At 42.5% G+C, this 18,489-nt stretch overlaps 1 protein-coding gene across 25 annotated transcripts in view; it reads right to left on the bottom strand.

The window, feature by feature from the left end:
* Positions 1–2,388: 2,388 nt before the first annotated feature.
* nrxn1a (neurexin 1a) overlaps positions 2,389–18,489 on the bottom strand; it is a 64,999-nt gene continuing 48,898 nt past the window's right edge. For 16 of the 25 annotated variants that reach the window (XM_037753943.1, XM_037753950.1, XM_037753947.1 and 13 more), the window contains 6 exons: positions 16,796–16,977; positions 15,366–15,537; positions 14,331–14,420; positions 12,949–13,259; positions 6,302–6,380; positions 2,389–5,051 (listed from right to left, as the gene is read on the bottom strand). In XM_037753943.1, coding sequence (XP_037609871.1) covers positions 4,750–5,051; positions 6,302–6,380; positions 12,949–13,259; positions 14,331–14,420; positions 15,366–15,537; positions 16,796–16,977 — 1,136 coding nt within the window. In that variant the 3' untranslated portion in view covers positions 2,389–4,749. The other 9 variants (XM_037753959.1, XM_037753960.1, XM_037753962.1 and 6 more) reach the window with 2 other exon arrangements.

The following is an 18,489-nucleotide window of genomic DNA, read 5'->3' as shown; positions in this document are numbered from 1 at the left end:
ACTCAAGGTAACTAACATGCCCTTTTCACAGCAGCATTTTGACATGTCATAGCACGGTAAACACAGGTGTAATTGATAACATTAATTATTTCTATTTAGTGTGTCACAGCTATTCCAGTGAGACCAGCGTGCACAATACCAAGGCCATAATTAGTGTTATTAATTACTGTGTTTACCCTGCAATGACATGTCTAAAAGGCTGCTGTGAAAAGGGCACATTGGCCACTAGTGAGCCCTGGAGTTGTTTCTTATTTACCCCATGAATATAGCAGGGCTGTGTCTTTATCTGAGCTGGCTGTGGTCAAGGACAGCACGGCAGCAGATGGCTACAGCCTAACACAAGCCTTTTGTTGAGCACAGACTGTTCAAAGCAAAAAAAGTAAACTAAGAGAAAGACAAACAGTGAGAGAACAAGACAGCAAGTCTTGGGAGGTGTTTATTGAAATAGCAGGTCCTTGTAGCTTCTCTCACCTGAGGATGCGAGCTCAAGCCTGCAGTCTCAGGGATCTTTCATCCGGCAAACAGCAACTCTGCAGAGACTTATATACCGCTCGCTGCACTGAGTCCTACTTCAAAGCCCTGTGTGGTGTGTGCGAGAGGGGTATTTATGTGTGTCTATGTCCCAGTTAGACGCAGCGGGACTTGGAGGAAAAGGTGCTACTTTCCTTACTCTGATGAAGCAAGAGGTGAAAGGGAATAGGAGGAATGTGTGGGAATCTGCAATGTGTAGATGGGTTATTAGATGAAGATAATTAAAGGAATATTTCTACATTTTGGGAAATAATTTGCTTTCTGGCAGAGAGTTAGACGTGAAGATCAGCACCAGTCTCATGTATGGCTGTTAAATGTTACATCCAGCAGCTGGTTAGCTTAGCTATTAGGGCTACAACTAATGATTATTTTCATTATTGATTAATATACCAATTATTTGAAACTCTAATGGAACCCAAGAAAGCACAAAAATGTGGAATTATATTTCTGCTACAAACTTTTTTTTTTTTTTAATTTGTACTTCACTGTGCGGTTATGTGCATTATAGCAAAGGTGACACAGATGGGATGTATATAAATATATATATATTAATATATAGTATTACGGCTTTCAATCAATGAAAATATTTAATCATGATTTTCCATACTTAATCACAAATTAATCGCACATTTTTTATCTGTTCAAAATATACCTTAAAGGGAGATTTGTCAAGTATTTAATACTCCTATTAACATGGGAGTGGGAAAATATTCTTGCTTTATGCAAATATATGTATATATTAATTATTGGAAATCATCAACAACACAAAACAATGACAGATATTGTCCAGAAACCCTCACAGGTACTGCATTTAGCATTAAAAAAGTATGCTCAAATCATAACATTGCAAACGCCAGCCCAACAGGCAACAACAGCTGTCAGTGTGTCAGTGTGCTGACTTGACTTTGACTTGCCCCCAAACTGCATGTGATTATCATAAAGTGGGCATGTCTGTAAAGGGGAGACTCGTGGGTACCCATAGAACCCATTTTCATTCACATATCTTGAGGTCAGAGGTCAAGGGACCCCTTTGAAAATGTCCATGACCGTTTTTCTGCCAAAATGTAGCGTAAGTTTGGAGCGTTAGTTAGCCTCCTTTGCGATATACATATATATATGTACCCGCACCATGGGAGCTGTAGTTTTTTCTGTGCACATAAAGTAATCATTATTAAATTTTGTTAAAACCACAAATCAAAACTTTTTTTCAATTTCTAATAGCAACTGCTTTAGTGAATTTTTGCTTCCTTTTTTCAGAAATACAGATGAAAAAAATGCTGACATAGAACGGAGGCTAGTCCAGATGTTTTGCTTAAAAAGTGATTCATCGATTATCCAACTTGCTGATTATTTTTTCTGTCTATTGACTAGTTGATTGATCGTTGCAGTCCCAAGTTTTAAAAATACATCTACCAGCACCTCTAAAGCAAACTGTTTAATATGTTGTTTGTTTATTTGCATATATAGATAAGTATTAAAAATAAGGGTATTAAAATAAGGCTAAAAACTTTATAATTTGGCACATAACCCTCTGTAAAACGACAAAATGGCACATTTACTAACTTCTATTTTTGTACAGATGAAACAAACGAGATATGCTTTGGTGGTGCTGCCCGTTTCCCCGTTTCCAGCAGAGTATCTAACTGACAGACATCTCATTTAACTCTCCACCAGAATACAAATTAGGCGTATTTTCTTTAAAATATGCTTCGTAACACAACGCAACACGAGTTGCTTTTAGTTTCTCTTAATTAGCCACTGATCTGCTCTCATGTCTGTGTGAGACAGACACGGTAAGTACTTCTGCCTGCAGGCGAACGGCAGCAAAAACCAACACAACACAAACGCACTCCAGGCTCACTTGGGTAATATTTTATTTACTCATTAATCTTCAAAACTATTTTTCATAATAAATTTCCACTTTATGTTCATCAAAGAACCGTAACAATAAAAATAAAAGTAAATACTGTAGAAAAATTGTACATATAGAAAATAAACATGGTTAATGAACACCTAGATGTAGAATCCCATTGGTTGAGAGACGCCTCCTTTAGTTTCAGATGGCAACACAACAGAGATAGAGGGGGAAAGAAAGAAGCGATAGACACGGAGGAACTGGGGAGGGCAGAGAGGGAAACATACTAAACAAGGGGAAAACAAGAGAAGGGAGGAAAAGGAGGTCAAGGCCAGTTAAAGATGGAGAGAATAAGGGAATATGTTAAGTAAATTTTTATACCTTGAAATCTCACACAAAGTCCTTTTCATGTCCTTTCTTGCCCTGGTCGTTTTGCATGCATCTGACTGGTTGATTACGTCTCTTGGAAGATCTGGAGGGGCTTGTTCATGTCATGGCACTGTTTGTATCGATGTATCACGGAGCTACAATTCTCGAGCTGTAGAGGAGTCCATAAACAGATAATTATTCTGTAGCCCCGATCGGAAACCCAGCAGTCTGTCCTGTATCGGTCATGAATATTGATAAATCGGTCAACCAATAGCGTGAAGACAAAAGGACGCAAAGAGAGAGAGAGAGAAGGGAAAGCCAGTGAAATCAAAGCAACTCAGGTTGTCATATAGTCGATGGCATCATGAACTGGACTTTTTTCTATCTATTAGCAACACATGGTAACATTTACTTTGTTCTGTTTTTCTTTTCCTCGGCTGTTTTTTCGCTATAAAAAGGTGGTTGGTTAGAGCAGGTATAGTGGGCATGGCCTATAAGACATCAGGCTAGAAAACAGGACGTGGCCTGTGGTGGGCGCACACATCCAGGCGTTGCACTGGAGTTACAACCCGCAACAACAACCCCCCTTCTTCCTCCTCCTCCTCCTCCTCCTCCCACTAACAAACCTACCACCTCCGGACTTAGTGGGACACGCCACCACTTCACAGCACGGCTCAGAGACTCAGGCATGCAGCACACTCGAGATGGTCACACTTTGTCAATGAGGATTTTTGAACTGAGAGTCGAATAAATCATGGTTGAATCCCACAAAAACCATTTGAAGTGCGTATTTAGGAATACTTCGAGCCAAGGTGGCAAGTTTACGATGGCGGTGCGTCACGGTGTAACCTCTGGAGTTTCAACGCGGTATAAATCACACGGAGTAAGATAATTCACGTGCAATAAGACCCCCCCCCTCCCTTCCCCAAAGAGTCTATACTGCCCAAATGTTCTTCATATTCATCATTATCATTGCCATAACAATTATCATAATGGTCATTTTCACCATTTGTCTTCTTGTATAGTCTTCAGTGTCAGTTATGAAGATATGGTGGGTCTTTAGCATTGCAGGTACGTGTATGTCTGCAAGTGTATATTTTTCTGTGTGTGCTGTATGTATGTGTGCGTGGCACCGCAGTCGTGCACGACTGGCGCCCGTAGGTAGCATCTGAAGTCTCAAGTATCCTGTCCAGGAAAATATCTCTCCGCTGATTCCACCTTCGTGATTTACAGGGTGCCGTAAAACGTCAGCACCGCAGCCCCGTCCGTTATATTAACGGCACCAGCCCCGCCTCTGCTTATTCACTCGTAGTTCGCCGTCTCTATGGCTACACCCTGATTTCCTGTCCTGTCGCTCGGGGTTAGACTTGGACCGCGAGTGTGCTTGTTTCTTCAGCATCCTCGGTCGCTTCGTCGAGTCCCATCTGCTGCTAACAGGGAGGAAGGCCAAGAAGCTTGGAAGAGACACTTAGTGCTTGTCTTGGTGCTTTTACATCATCTTTGTTCTCTCGCTCAACACACTCTGCCATGTGCTTCACTTAAAAGTCTTCCACGACCTCTCTGAGTCCAACAGGAGAGGTCCTACTGTGGCAGGGGAGTGACTGGTCTTTTTATCTGGCTGGCCCCAAAATGGTTCTTCACCGGGAGTTGAACTGGTGCTTCTTTTGAAATCATTTGGAATGGTGTTTATGTTCATAAAACAAGCCTCTCTCGGAGGCTCTGCTCATTGGTAAATACTGTACAATAAGGGTCCATGCCCTTGGGCCAGTCTGTCTGTGTGTGTTGTGCTTAAATGTGTATGTGCTTGAACGTGTATGTGTTTGTGCTTGCCAGCATGTGTGCAGATGTGATTATTGGAGAGTAAACATTAACATCAGCATGTCTATGTCGGTATGTGTATGTGTGTATTTCTTTTTTTTTGAGAATATATCTATTTATGTACATATACCGTTATATATAAAGGTGTATGCGTATATGTCTGCGTGTCTTCCGCCTCAGACGTAGTACTCCTTGTCTTTGTTCTTCTTGTTCTTGGAGATCTTGGCGATCCCCAGCGGCTTGTCCTTGGCGCTGCCGTTGGGCTGCGTGGCCGAGTTGCTGATGTAGTTGCGGCTCTCGTCCACGTGGTAGGAGCCCTCGTCGCGGTTGCGGTACTTGTACATGGCGTAGAGGAGGATGAGGATGCAGAGGGCCGCGGCCGCCACGATGCCCACCACCATACCCGTGGTGCTGCTGCTCTCCCGGACCACCTCGGACGGACCCGGGAACACCTTCACCTCCGGCAGGGGAGGGCGGGCTGTAAGGGGAGAGGGGGAGGCGTGGGACGTTACATTACAGTTTACTGCACACATTATTAATTTGTATTACATGTCAGGGCGATGGGTGGAGGGCTGGACCAGGAAGATACGATACATCATCATGATGAATTATTTGACGTGCGTTTTGCATAACGCGACATGCTGGCACAGGAAGGCTGCAGCTTAGAGCCAACGCTGTTTGCATATTATCACATAATGTGTAAACAAATTACATTACACCATGTTGAGAGGAGGGCCAGAGCCCAGGTGCACATTATATCACTTTTATTACATACATTTGACACTTTATGACATGCACAGGCAGCGAGGGCTGCAGTGTGGTGATATACATTATGACACCATATTAAACCTTCAGCAGAATGGTTTGGGCATCATTGCGCAAAAAATCCATATTAACCTTTCAGCATATTGTAATTCAAGAGTTCTGAGAGATAACTAGACATCTGCACCTCCTCTTGGCTCTGTTTTCAGCCAAGACGGGAGACTTTGGCGAAATCACAGCTCATTTCGGAGAGAGCGTTCCTATTGGCTGTGCTCCGACTGGTGGGAGGCACTTGGTATTTCTTCAACTGGTCTCAACATTGCTGCCGGGTCACAAACTTTCAAATTTTACAGCTAAACAGTACACTACGAGATGTTTCTGAAAACATTTGAGGCGAGAAATAGGCATTACAGTAACAGAATATTGATTCATATTTGATCAGCGCTGCCTAGTTTGACCGTTTGATTGAAGTTTGCGAGTGATTGACAACTGCTCAGAGACGGCAAGAGGATACCAGAGGACACAGAGGCACATGATTTTTTTCAGATTACCTGTCTCATGCACTACTGTCAGGATATAGTGACCGTTTTATAAAAATAACTTTTTTAAATCGTATTTGCTCCATTTCTACCCACTGCAGCTTTAAATGACTGTTGGTGAAATACTTTGCATGTGGATTCTTTGGACTGAACGAAGATGAGGGAGACGGACCTGCTATTAAAAAATGATAAAGAACAAGGGATAAGGGAAGGTGAGGGGAGGGGGTAAAAGCAGAGTAGGGGATGGAGATGAAGATTGGATGGAGCGTTAGGTTTTTGCCTCCGGGCATTACCTAAGTGGAAATGAAAAATTCATTGTAGCGGGCGACCAACCGGCAGGAAAAAAAAACTGAGTGAGTGTAGAAAGATACATGAAAAAACCCTCAAAGAGGCAGTGTGATGTGTATATCTGTGTGGGGAGTCTCACCAGAACTGGGGTCACAGGGGTCAATGTCTTCATCATCGCTGGGACACTCAGCCGACGCCACCAGCAGGTCGTCTGCCGACTGCGGAGAGAAGATCAGAAAAAAAAAAGTGGGAACATGAACACACGTATATATATCCACAAACAGCCTGTGCTCCACGCCCCTCCTGTTTATTTTCTACATGTGTGAGCACACAGCACCAATCCCTCGCCATCGCCCACCCGTTTTCCAGTTTGCCACAAACACTTTTTTGCCCGTTACGGCCCCCAGCAATGGCAGTCGGCCAAAACTAGAGTACCACGGAGAGAAAAAGAAAGGAGGAGGGAGGAGAGAAACATTGGATTCAGTTTAAAGCCACAAGGGGACAGTCAGTTATCATCTCCTACTCTCTTGACCCTCCCCCTCTTTTTTCCCCTCCTCTGGCTTTTCTATCTTCCACACCTCTGTTCTGCTCTCTCCATCTGATATTGGCTAGCGTTCATGTGTGTTGGAGAAGCCAAAGAGAGGAATACAATTATTTTTTTCCCCCCCGGTTTTCATTAAATATCCTAAGCACTTCATTTAAATCTCCTTTATTCAACACCTCATGTCAATAACCCACTTTACATTCACCCTCTAACCCACATCAACCAAGTACTATCTCAACAAGCGATCATTCTCCGTGCCTCGCTCCCTCTCTATGGAAAAGGTTTTCCTATCCATCCTTGCTCCTCCTGTTGCCATGGCAACTCTAAGTTCAGGCTGTTAAAAATGATGGGGAATAAAAAAAAAAGAAAAAAAAAAAGGAGTGTGCACCCTCAGTGGGGACCTGTGCATTGATTTGCCATTTCAGCCAGAGTATTAAGAGGAGAGGGGGGGGGTGAAAGATAGATGGATAAAAGGAATTTTTGGGGGAATTGGGGACAAAGGGAGAGAAAAAGAAGACGGGATAGGAGAAGGAGGAGGACTTCAAAGTGCTGCGGTCTTTACTTAACACTGTGCTAATGTGCTCCGCATATTCATGAACTACTGTTAAACATCGCCCGCCTTGGCGCTTCGGCATGAGAGATCTGAATGTGTGTGTGTGTGTGTTTTAACCACACTAGGCGCTCAGTGCCAGCACTAAATTAAAATTGGATTGTGATGCATTGCAGTAGATGTTAGTAACCCACAGAATAAAAGGGAGAGCGGCAGAGCTATATAAGAGAAGAGCTCTCGAGGCAGATTACAACCAGACCAGAACAGAACCTGAACCAAATCACTAGTACTAAGTGGTCGCTGATCGCTGAAACCTACACAGGCAGTATTTCAAATAGAAAGCTTTTTTCTCTCGATTTCTTTGCCTCCTTGTCTTTGTAAGAACATATATTACATAAGGTTGGAGAAGTGTATTCATCTGAAAAAAGCCCGCACTGGCTTGGCATGGTGTGGTCTCGATCCTGACAAGTCTACTGTGGTTCAGTTTGGCCTGAAGCGTATATTAAGTTATTGATGCTTGACTCTGTCTCTTTCCTCCACTGCCTTTCCAATCAGTTCTGCCCACTGGGCTGTCAAACGCTGCTCGGGTGAGCTTAGCCTCTGGAATCCAGCCAGTCAATAAGTCTCTGTGCCTTTGCCAGGATCCAAATAGCACAAGAACCAATCAGCCAGCAGGAAACACATCGCCCCTGTCTGTCACTGATCAATGGCGAGCCACCATGCTTGATTATTGATCCAAAAGGCACCTGTGTGCCCTCCACGGGACGGGAACCTGTTTTGAATCCTGATTTCAGCTAAAACAAAAGCACATTTAACAAGGCTCCTCCTCTGATCTGTGACATCCCCCTTGTCAGCTGACCACCCCATTCAACCGGCAAGGTGTCGATTGGACTATTGATCCACCTATCACATGGGAGACAATGAACACGAGGAAAACTAGAGACATGCCAAACACAACTTAAATCACATCAATAAACCACAGAAGTTTATAGTACTAAAGAGCCCCTCTGTCTCACCCTCCTCCTGTCCCTCCCTCTTTGTCCCCATCTTTTCACAGTCTATCAATAGAGCATGCTGACATAATGATGGACACAGATGCACAACGATAGGAGGGAGAGAAAGAGACAGGGAAGAGAAAGGATGCATGAAGAGAAGGATATCTGCATGCTGAAAGAACAAAATCTCTACCTGAGCAGCCGAACAGTGCCAACGACCGTCCATGCCTCCCTGACTGCCTAGTTCACACATGGTAGCTGCACTCTGTCCTCTCACACTCTTGCAGAAGATTCAACAGCTTGTCTGCTACTTTCACAACTGGATGTCAAACACACATGAACACACACACAAGCTCTATAATAGCCAAGCATGCTCCATTGCTCTGTTTCTCTTTAGATACATCTACACAGGCACACAAGCGCACACCAAATCAGGCTGAAGTTGGCAGGCTGATGAAGAGATGCTGGCGAGAGAGGAGAGAAGCTAGCTCTACTACTGCAGATGGTGAGATAGACTCATACACCGCCTGCATTAACAGCCTATCACTGGAGCTCAACCACAGAGAGAGAGAAAGGGAGGGAGGAGAGGAGAGGAGAGGAGAGGAGAGGAGGGGGGGAGTGACGGGTAAAGATGGAAAGCTATGGAGAGCAAAGGAGAGTGAGAAGAAAGGAAAAGAGGAAAGTGAGCGAGGGAGGAAAGTATCTCCAGAAGATGGATAGCGAGCAGCAGAAAAGCAAAAAGATGTGGAGAAGATAGCAAGGAAAAAATAAGGACAGGGAGGATAGGAGCAAAGGAGAGATAGATGTTCAGAGGGCTTGTGGAAGAGCGTCTGGGTCAGCTGATTCCTTATAGCCAATCGGGCGCAGCTCTGAGCCTATTCCATCAGTCTCCCCATCAAACACAGGTACACATGAACGCACACATCCACACAGACAGACACCAAACATCAAACCCCCCCAAAAAAACTCTGTGACTCAGAGCAGCCTCTAGCATAAACACTCACACACTCTCACACACAATCTCTCTTCTCGCTGGTGCTCAGCTGTCATGCATTATTAATCCCTTCCACTTTTCAACATGCAAAAAAAAAAAACTGTGGACTTCAGGAGGAGGAGGAGGAGGCACGTAACACATTCTTGCTGCACAAAGTACTGGCGGTAAGCGTGAACCCATGGGGCGACTTAGGCAGATCCGCTTCAAAAACACACCCCAAACATGGGAAGCATGTGTGTGTGTGTGTGAAATCGGTAAATTGCTTGGACCCGAAGCACCCCTGGAAGATGTCTCTCACTGCCCCTCCTCTGATGCAATGTGCTGCAACTCAAGCCTATTGTTCTCAATCCACCTGAGTGTTTGTGTGTGTGCATGCTGTCTTCATTGTATGTGTGTGCTGGTTAAGGCCAGGTTGGTTGCCAGGCAACACTAGGCAGCCTCAATGGAGAAGCTGTAGATTCTTCTTAAACAAGACCAACACACACACACACGGAGATTTTGGGGGCCAGCAGGAGTGATTTGACTTCCACAGACGAGCAAACACACACTGCATTATACTGAGCATATATATACTGGGTCTGACCTAGTTCTCATGCTGTGATATTGACTCCAGTGCACAACTCTGCATCCCAGATTTAGCACTGACATCAGCATATCACAAGAGCACGAATAGTTCGTTCAAACGGGGAGATTGAGAGGTGAAAAAGTGGGAAGACAAGCCCCCGTGACAGCGCTGTCACTCTGCGGCGCTATCCACCCAGCTCTCAAATCCATTATTGATGCCTGAGGCTTAGCTCACAGCTCTCTGCGTTCTATTATTTATGTCTGAAACAGCTGGCGGTTTATACACAGAGGAGCTATTCTCTATGGGAGTCTAGATGGGAGAGAGAAAGCAAGCAGCGGGTAGTGGGGCTCACTATCTCCATGGCAACTTGTATCATTGGGAAAAAAAAAAAAAAAAAAAATCTTTTTCAGTGCGGCAGGCAGTTTTATAACAGAAGAAGAACTGCAGTACACACAGACGCCCACAAAGAGCCTGACAACATCACACTAGTGATCTGAACAATAGAGCAAAAGAGTCTGTGGTGTACCTGCTGATAATGTATCCTCCGACATTAGCATCGACGCTGCAGCTGCATCTACTATAAATACGCCTCAAACAACAGTTTCTATTGTAGAGTCCCATTTGCATCAGTTTACTAGACGCATATTATGGAAAAGCTATTACAGCCTCCATTAACACAAACATTTCTCCTCCTGTAATTTAGTGGGTAGGGACCACTTAGTTGAGTATTTGCCATCTAATCCACTCATGTGAATGTGCTGTAGCAGAAAGAAATTAAGTGTGTGTGTGTGTGAGCCTTTTATTGATGAAATGTTTTTGGCTCCCTTTCATTTTGCATGTTACTTTTGATAAATATGACGCTACCGAGCAAATAAAATGCGATTAATCATTCATCAGGAAGAAGAAAAACATGTTTCACTTCCTGAGAAAAACACGAATTGTAACAGAGAAATGTTAGAGCAGTATGTTTTCTTATTGATGTTTGACTGTGTCAGATGAGACATCCTTGCATCTCATTACAGTAATAGGTAGACTTTTCAGATATCTCGTGTTACATTGCATGACATGATTAAAGCATTACTTAGTGGGCGCCTGGGTTAGCTCAGTCGGTAGAGCGGGCGCCCATGTAACAAGGCTTGGTCCTGACCGTGGCGGCCCGGGTTCGAATCCGGCCTGTGGCCCTTTCTGCATCCACTCTCTCTCTCCCCCCTTTCCAAGACTCTATCCACTGTCCTCTCAATAAAAAAATGGAAAATGCTCCCAAAAAAATAACTTTAAAAAAAAAAAAAAAGCATTACTTAGTTACTCTTATCCGAAGAGCTGCAGCAAACTTACACATGATACAAGACCTTTAAATCAAGGTTTAAAACTTCAACGTCCATGGTTTGATTCAGTCAGTGCGTTCCAATACCCGTACTATTGAGTATGAGTATTAAGGTTGCGTCCAAAATTCTGTACTAATGTGCTATTTAGTACGTTAAAACAGTATGCAAGATATATTAGTATGACTGAAACCTTACTATGAAACCAATAGTACGTGAATTGCATACTATTTGCGATTAAATATTACAGTATGTAATGCTGGACACTGCGGTGGCATAAATATCCCACAATGCAATGCGGTAGCGACGACAATGTTCATAACGGACGTTGACGGACAGCTCTGTAATAACGCTTCAATTTAGCTGTAAAATTTCACTTAGCTAGACGTAATATATCTTAAATTAATTCAGACTTTGACTTATCACAAACCGTCGTTATGGTCACATGAGGTTGGCACGGGTTACCATGGTTACACGTCTCCCACCGGCAAGGAGGCTCTCAGGAAGTGACGACGTAAATTACTGCTCAGTGCGTTCGAAAAAGATACACACTACTGTTTATTCACACAAAAGTATGATGAACGATTGTACACATATTGAGTATGTAGTGCAGAGTAAGCACTTTCGGACGTCTTAGTATGTTCCAATACATAGTATGTCAAATACAGTAAGCCAAAAATACCAGGATGTCCTACTACATCCGGTCGCATTTTGCAGTATGCAAGCCAGCATGCTTTTCTGGCTATTCTGACCCACAATCCTCTGCGCAGCGGATATATGAGCAAAGTTCAAAGTGCAATGTCATAACAAAGTAGTGTGTCCCAATTGTAAGCATACTGTCTACAACAGTACGTACTTTGAAAGAGCAGTAAAAGTAAAAAGAAAAAGTATGAGATTTGGAACGTAGCATAACTTGATGTATATCATCACCCCTCTTCCTCCTTGCTACCTCCTCATCTCCTGTCAGCTTTCCGCCGTGTACTATAATAATAATAACGGCTAATATACATGAAAGAAAATCATTCAATATCCACCTGAACCACTGAAGTGACTACTGTCAATCAAAAAGCCGCTCTGAGGCTGAGTTGGCTCTTAACTGTGACTCCTTCAAACACATCCATCCAGATGTATTTATGCTTATTAAATGAAAATGATTACAAGCAATAACTTAACTGGAAAAACTAAAGTAGGTCATGTGGCGGTCAACAGCAAATATCGGAGCCTGGCTCACTCTCTTTGTCTCAATCCCGCAGTCCAAAGTGCACAGGCAAATAAAGTGAAAACCACACCACTGTGCCCATTACCGGAAATGATAGTATCAGTGCAGCCTAAACATATAATAATAAACAACACGGGCTAAATACACATTTTGGCTCCTCCAACTACCTTCTATTTATCTTTTTGATTTCTTTAAAATGTTTTTCCATTATTCTGATTTGTGTTTTTAACGTCTTCTGAAGTTTAATGCCTTATGTAAAAGACTTTGAATTGCCTTTGAGTGTGAAATGTGCGATATAAATAAACTCGCCTTGCCTTGAGTGGAGTTTAAAACAATCCCACTCCTCCTGACATATCTTGCTATCCTCTAGTCCTTGACTAGTGGGCGATGTGCTCGCTAATCCTCTTACCGAGTTCGAAAAGAAACTTATCAAAGCAAATTAACACTTTTTAATTACCAATTGTCACACCAGAGGATGATAAAAGTGGGGTGACATATATGTACAAGATATCTGAGGAATTACATACATCTTTGTGTGACCACACACAGCAGGGGTTTAGAGAGTTTTCAATTCACGAGTTAAAGCTGTGCTCTGACCTGCTGCGTGGCGCCCTGTTTCCTGTTGGTGGCCGTGGTGGTTGTGATGTCACTAATGGAAGGGGCGGAGTCAGAGCGGTTGCCTCCAGCTGCAGCGCTGGACTGCGGCGTGATGGAGGAGGACGGCATGTCGCCGACCAGCCGCGCGCTGCCGTCCACTCTGATGTGCGGGTGCCCCTCGGCGGCCATGTTGAGGATGCGGAGGCCGTTGTAGTAGAGTCCAGACAGCTGGCCCTGGAACATGCCCTCGTTTCCCTCGGCTCCGCCAACACGCACCGTCGTCTGGCTGTTGAAGATGGTCAGCTGGCGACCTACACATGCGCAGCACATGCACACACACACAAACACACAAAGGCACGCCAGGGAGGAAGGTGGACAAACACACGCAAATACAGTCACACACACATACATACCGGTGGTCACATACGTGCATACATACACACACAAGAGTGTTTGAGTGTTACACAATCCACCACCCCCAAGCCATGGTGAGAGGATGGGATAGATTAAGCATGGCAGAGCAAATCGAAGCCGTGGAGAACCGTGGAGACTGTGAGAGATAAGAGTGGGAACAGAAAACAGAGAGGAAGAAGAGGCAGAGGAGGGAAGGAAGGGGTGAAGAGACTGAGAAGTCGAGGAGGAGGATGAAGAGGCAAAGAACAGAAGGAGGAGGAAGAGGCAGCAGATGAGAGGAGTCAGAGGGTCCTGAGAAGACGGGGCTGACAGATGGTTGCTATGGTGATGGCTGTGCGGCACGATATTGTATTTGAAGGAGCAACAGACAGGCAGACAGAGAGACAGAGATCTAGGGAACTGTTATAACAGCCCTATGAAGCATGCACAGGTTATAAGCTCTAGCACTGCTCACTGTTAAAGGGACTAGAGGCTAATTTAAGGAGCTCTGCTGAAGTTTAGGAGGAAAACTTTTACATTTTTTCTTTTTCAAAAAAGCATTGCTCTATTAGTCATTTCAAATTTACATAATTCTTCCATGTCACAATACTTTGCATGTACTTTAATTTACAAAATATAATCTTTAATGAATGCTTTATTGTTTACAATTGGATAATAAACAAAAATTATTTACCAGTCTTAATAAAGCATCTTTTATCAGTACTTGTTTTCTATTTTCTGATTTATTCACATTTAAATCTCTCCATCGTCCCTTTAACCTGATATTATCAGATACACACTAACAAGATACGTTCACAGGCACTACAGTTTACACAGTATTACACACTACAGCTGCCCAACTTTTAAATACTTAGTTATGGATTTATTTTTAGATGTTAGTTGATGGTGCACAATATAGTATATTCAACTGCCTTCAAATTGTATTTTTTAAGCTGAAAGTTTTAAGGAATTTTAATCAGGGTTTTTACCTTTGTCGAGTAGCCATTCGTCAACTACTCGACCGAGCCGATAGGGGATTCGCTGTCTGGCGATGGCCAGGCGCTCGTTATCAATGTTGCCTTTAATTTAGAGATGAAAACACAGTAGTAATTACGCACATCCAAACGTGGTACAGGAGCTGGATACAAAAAGAACAGCAATGAAAAGAAAGTAATGGTCTGCTCATTGTTAGCATGTCACTGCGTTAAGCTTGATGTGCTAAGAGAAGAGGAGCTGAATTCATTATTATGTTTCCAGTGAGCGGACTCTTACTCTCTGTTCATTGGGTTTAATTTAAAGAGACATTTCAGGGGTTAACATCTGAAAGAGCACAGGGAAATAAAGTTACAGCTGCCACATACTGTCTATATGACTGACTGAGTTTAGAGTTACATACAGGAAGAACCCTCACACACACCTCAAAACAACTAGCTTTAGCATTTTAACTATCAGCTGTGTTAAAGACTACTAACTAAGATTACCACTTTAAATGTAAAAACCAACAAATATAAAAACAAAAACTATGTTCAACAAAATACACCTTTTTTCTTTTTCTTATTTTTTTCTCTCTAGTTAAACATTTAATTCAACATATGACATGTTTTTAAATTATTGTTTGTCCAAAAATGCACCAACTGTTATTATTTTCTTTTATGGTGAGAAAAACAACCGACACCTGAATTATATATTTTCATAAATTACCTTTAACACTATTTAACAGGCCTATACATGACATAGCTTGCTAATATACAGGCTATTGAAATGTCTGTCTCTTTTTATGGTTTAAAAAGTCATGTTTCATATCAGATCACACATATTTCATTTCAACCACAATAACATAAAACAAAGCTGCATTATATTTCTCAACCTCAGTGTTTGAATATAGACATTGATAGGAACACTGATGTGATTCACCAATCAGGAGCTGGGTTGATTAGGATTAAGGTGTAGCTAGCTCTGTCCCAGGACAGGCAGTGCTGTGGGGGGTCGGAGGGTTGGGCTGATGTGGGCGGGGTAGGGCCTACCTGAGGGATAGCGCTCTATGACAGGCAGGTCGTCCAGTTGGAGGGTTGCATTGCCTCCGCTGCGGGTGAACCGAATTATGTGGTACTTTCCATCGTTGACAAACTTGGAGCTCTCCTCGATGTTGATGTCATCAGTGCCAACATTAAACACTACTCTAATGTTGCCTTTGTCCTGAGGAGGAGGAGGAAGAGGAGGAGGAGGAGAGATGTATAAATGTAAAAATGTATGGATATTATTTCTTTCTTTGTTTTTCAGGTCCTAGATTCAGTAGGCAGAACGTTTTTGGCATCATTGGGTAAAAAAACCTTAATAACCTTTCAGCATATTGTAAGTTTACCAGACCTCTGTAACAAAATTACATTCCCATACAACTAAACTTTATTCTCAATTATGCTTCGAGGAAAATGTATTTTCTCCTGGATTACGGTCGCGGTTTAAAACAGCTTTAAAAACAATGCAACGACAATACTTCGTTAGGTTTAGACAACAAATCTACTTGGTTACTTTTAGTAAAAAACATCATGAAGGGAAACTGAAACAAAACAAAAACAATAACGCACCAAAACTACTTTGTTAGGTTTAGTAAAAGACTTTAGTTTCACACGGGACACAAACAGCACTCTCCTGGGGGAAAGTCCTGTGTTTGTTTGACCCTCCTACCCGCCCGTATTGGACTTTCTCACTTGTCATACTCATTATTATACCACATAACTCTCAATAATGGTATTATTCCTCGTAACGTTCATTAACGTTCGCTCGATGTATACTAAGTCATGCGTTGCTTGTTGTACTACGTCACTTGCTGCAGCCTTCTGTGGACCATCATTAAAAATTTGTGATACGTCAAAGACAAATGTAATCCGCGTCAAAATACATTTCCTTCCAAACGTAATTGAGACTGCAGTTTAGTTGTAAGGGAACATAAGTTTGAGGAGACAGAGCTGCTGAAACCTGCTCCTCATCTCTGCTTGAGGCTACCGGTTAAAGGCTACATTAGCCTCTATTAGCATAACACGCTTGAATGTCTGACTGAACTGTCTGCGGCTGAGTTGCATTGTGGGTAATATAGGCGGGAGGTTTTGAAAAGGAAGTAGAATGTGTGGAATAAAAAAGATGATATCTCTGGTTTTGTTGCATTGATTTTAATCCCCCTTTTTTAAAAAAACTCTCCATCGTGTGTCTGATAATGTTACAGGAGTGCAATTCTAAATCGGCGGAGTACTCTTTTAACTTCTATATGCTGCCATTTTGTCCAGGTCTCTCTTGTAAAGAAGATAATGGGTCTGAATGAAGCAAGTCTGGTCAGTCTGACCGCTGGTCACTGAAGAAATGAATTCCTCAAGGAAGAGCAATATGTAAAATAGCGTAAATGATTCATAAGTATGCAAAATCTAATTTTTTTTCTTCCAATTATTTGGTGTATACTTACTATCTGCAGCTGGAGGTAGTCTCCCAGGCCGGACGCGCTGTCCACTCGAAGCAGAATGGCGTGTTTCTGTTGGGTGCTGAACCCGAGGGCTAGCCGGTCTGCCCTGGTGCTGGGACGCTCATTAGGGGGCCACGTGTAAACCACCACACCTCCATCACGGCCAAAGATATAAGTGGTCCCAGCTGGCCAACACAGATAAAAATGTTTTATTGCAAGCATGTCTATATGCCATAAACAGTGCTATCTATCATCAGAGTTTCCCTACTGAAGATGGCAGCTAGGCCTATTTTTCTGTTAAACGTTTAACACACAAGGGGCACATTGGAAAATAATATTAAAAACTCTAAAATGTCACAGTTGACTGGCCTTCCACATTTTGCTTGTTCCTCCTACACGCTGAAAAACTACTTTTCAGGAGGCTGACTGCAATAGCTGACTCACACAAACAACAGCATACAATAGTAGGACTCGCTGCAGGATGACTAAATAATCATCAAGTCTCTTACTTGTAAGGCTGCTGAGCACAAGATGTTGAAAATGTAAAGAGGACGTGATTGAAGAGAGTTAGAATAACCAAACTAGAACATTGAGCAGGTGGTAGTGCCACTTCAGAAATCAACAGTTGACAGTGCCCTCACCTGGTGGTTCTGATAAAATGCACACAAAAATGCTTTGATTCAGTGTTTTAGACCTGCAGTTATACACCAGGGTGTGTTTTCTACAGTTTAGAGACATTTAGGGTGAGGATTAAAGGACAATTATGCACCTAACATTTATAAATGCACATTTAAACCTGATGCTCTATGATCTATATACCCAAACTGATATCTACTGAGTATTCAGGGGTCACACGTACTATTACAATAGATTTTACTTGTATTTTTTTGGATTTAAATATCAAATTTGCTCATTCGACACTGTTACTGTAGCTGTCTACACCTACTAGGAGTGGGAATCACCAGAGGCCCCACGATACAATATTATCATGATACCTAAGTCAGTGGTTCTCAACCAGGGGTCCAGAAAAATGGGGAATAGTTTGTTTTCAATATTTAATTCACTACAGAAGCGAGCCCAGCGTGAGTAAGAGTTATAAGAATGACTACTCTGATCATAGGTTTCCCTTCCTCCACGGTTATCTCCTCAACTGTAGTTGACAACTATTGAATTTTTGGTCTTAATCATATCTAACAACCAATATCATTTCAGATGGGTCCGTCAAGCAAAATCTTATCAAATGGGGGTCAGATAATGTGTATCAATTTAGAGGTCCTTGACACGAAAAAGGTTGAAAACCACTGACTTAAGTCACGACATGATACGATTTTAAACATTTGGCGATATGCTGAGTGTTGTGATAAGATATATTGTGCGATTTATTACCTTTTTTCAAATGCTAATTATGCAGTTTGTCAACATCTGTTTTGATCTAATAAGATACATTTTTCACTCTGTTAATCTCCGAGCTTTCATTCACATATATTGAGGTCAGAGGCCCTTTGAAAATGGCCAATGCCATGGTTGGTACCAATCGACTAGGTTTTTTAGTTTCATATAATACCAGTATGGTCTCTCTAGCTTTAAGACTGAGCCCGCTACAACCTCTGAAAGACAGAATAGCGGCCATTGGATTGTTAAGAGGTTATTAGTTTATATAATTAAAGATCGATACTTGGCGTCCTTGTATCGATACA

Source organism: Sebastes umbrosus, chromosome 20, assembly GCF_015220745.1.
Source record: "Sebastes umbrosus isolate fSebUmb1 chromosome 20, fSebUmb1.pri, whole genome shotgun sequence".
In the NCBI taxonomy this organism is placed as follows: domain Eukaryota; kingdom Metazoa; phylum Chordata; class Actinopteri; order Perciformes; family Sebastidae; genus Sebastes; species Sebastes umbrosus.
Note: the sequence above shows the minus strand (reverse complement) of the source record. Positions and strands in the feature narration are given on the sequence as shown.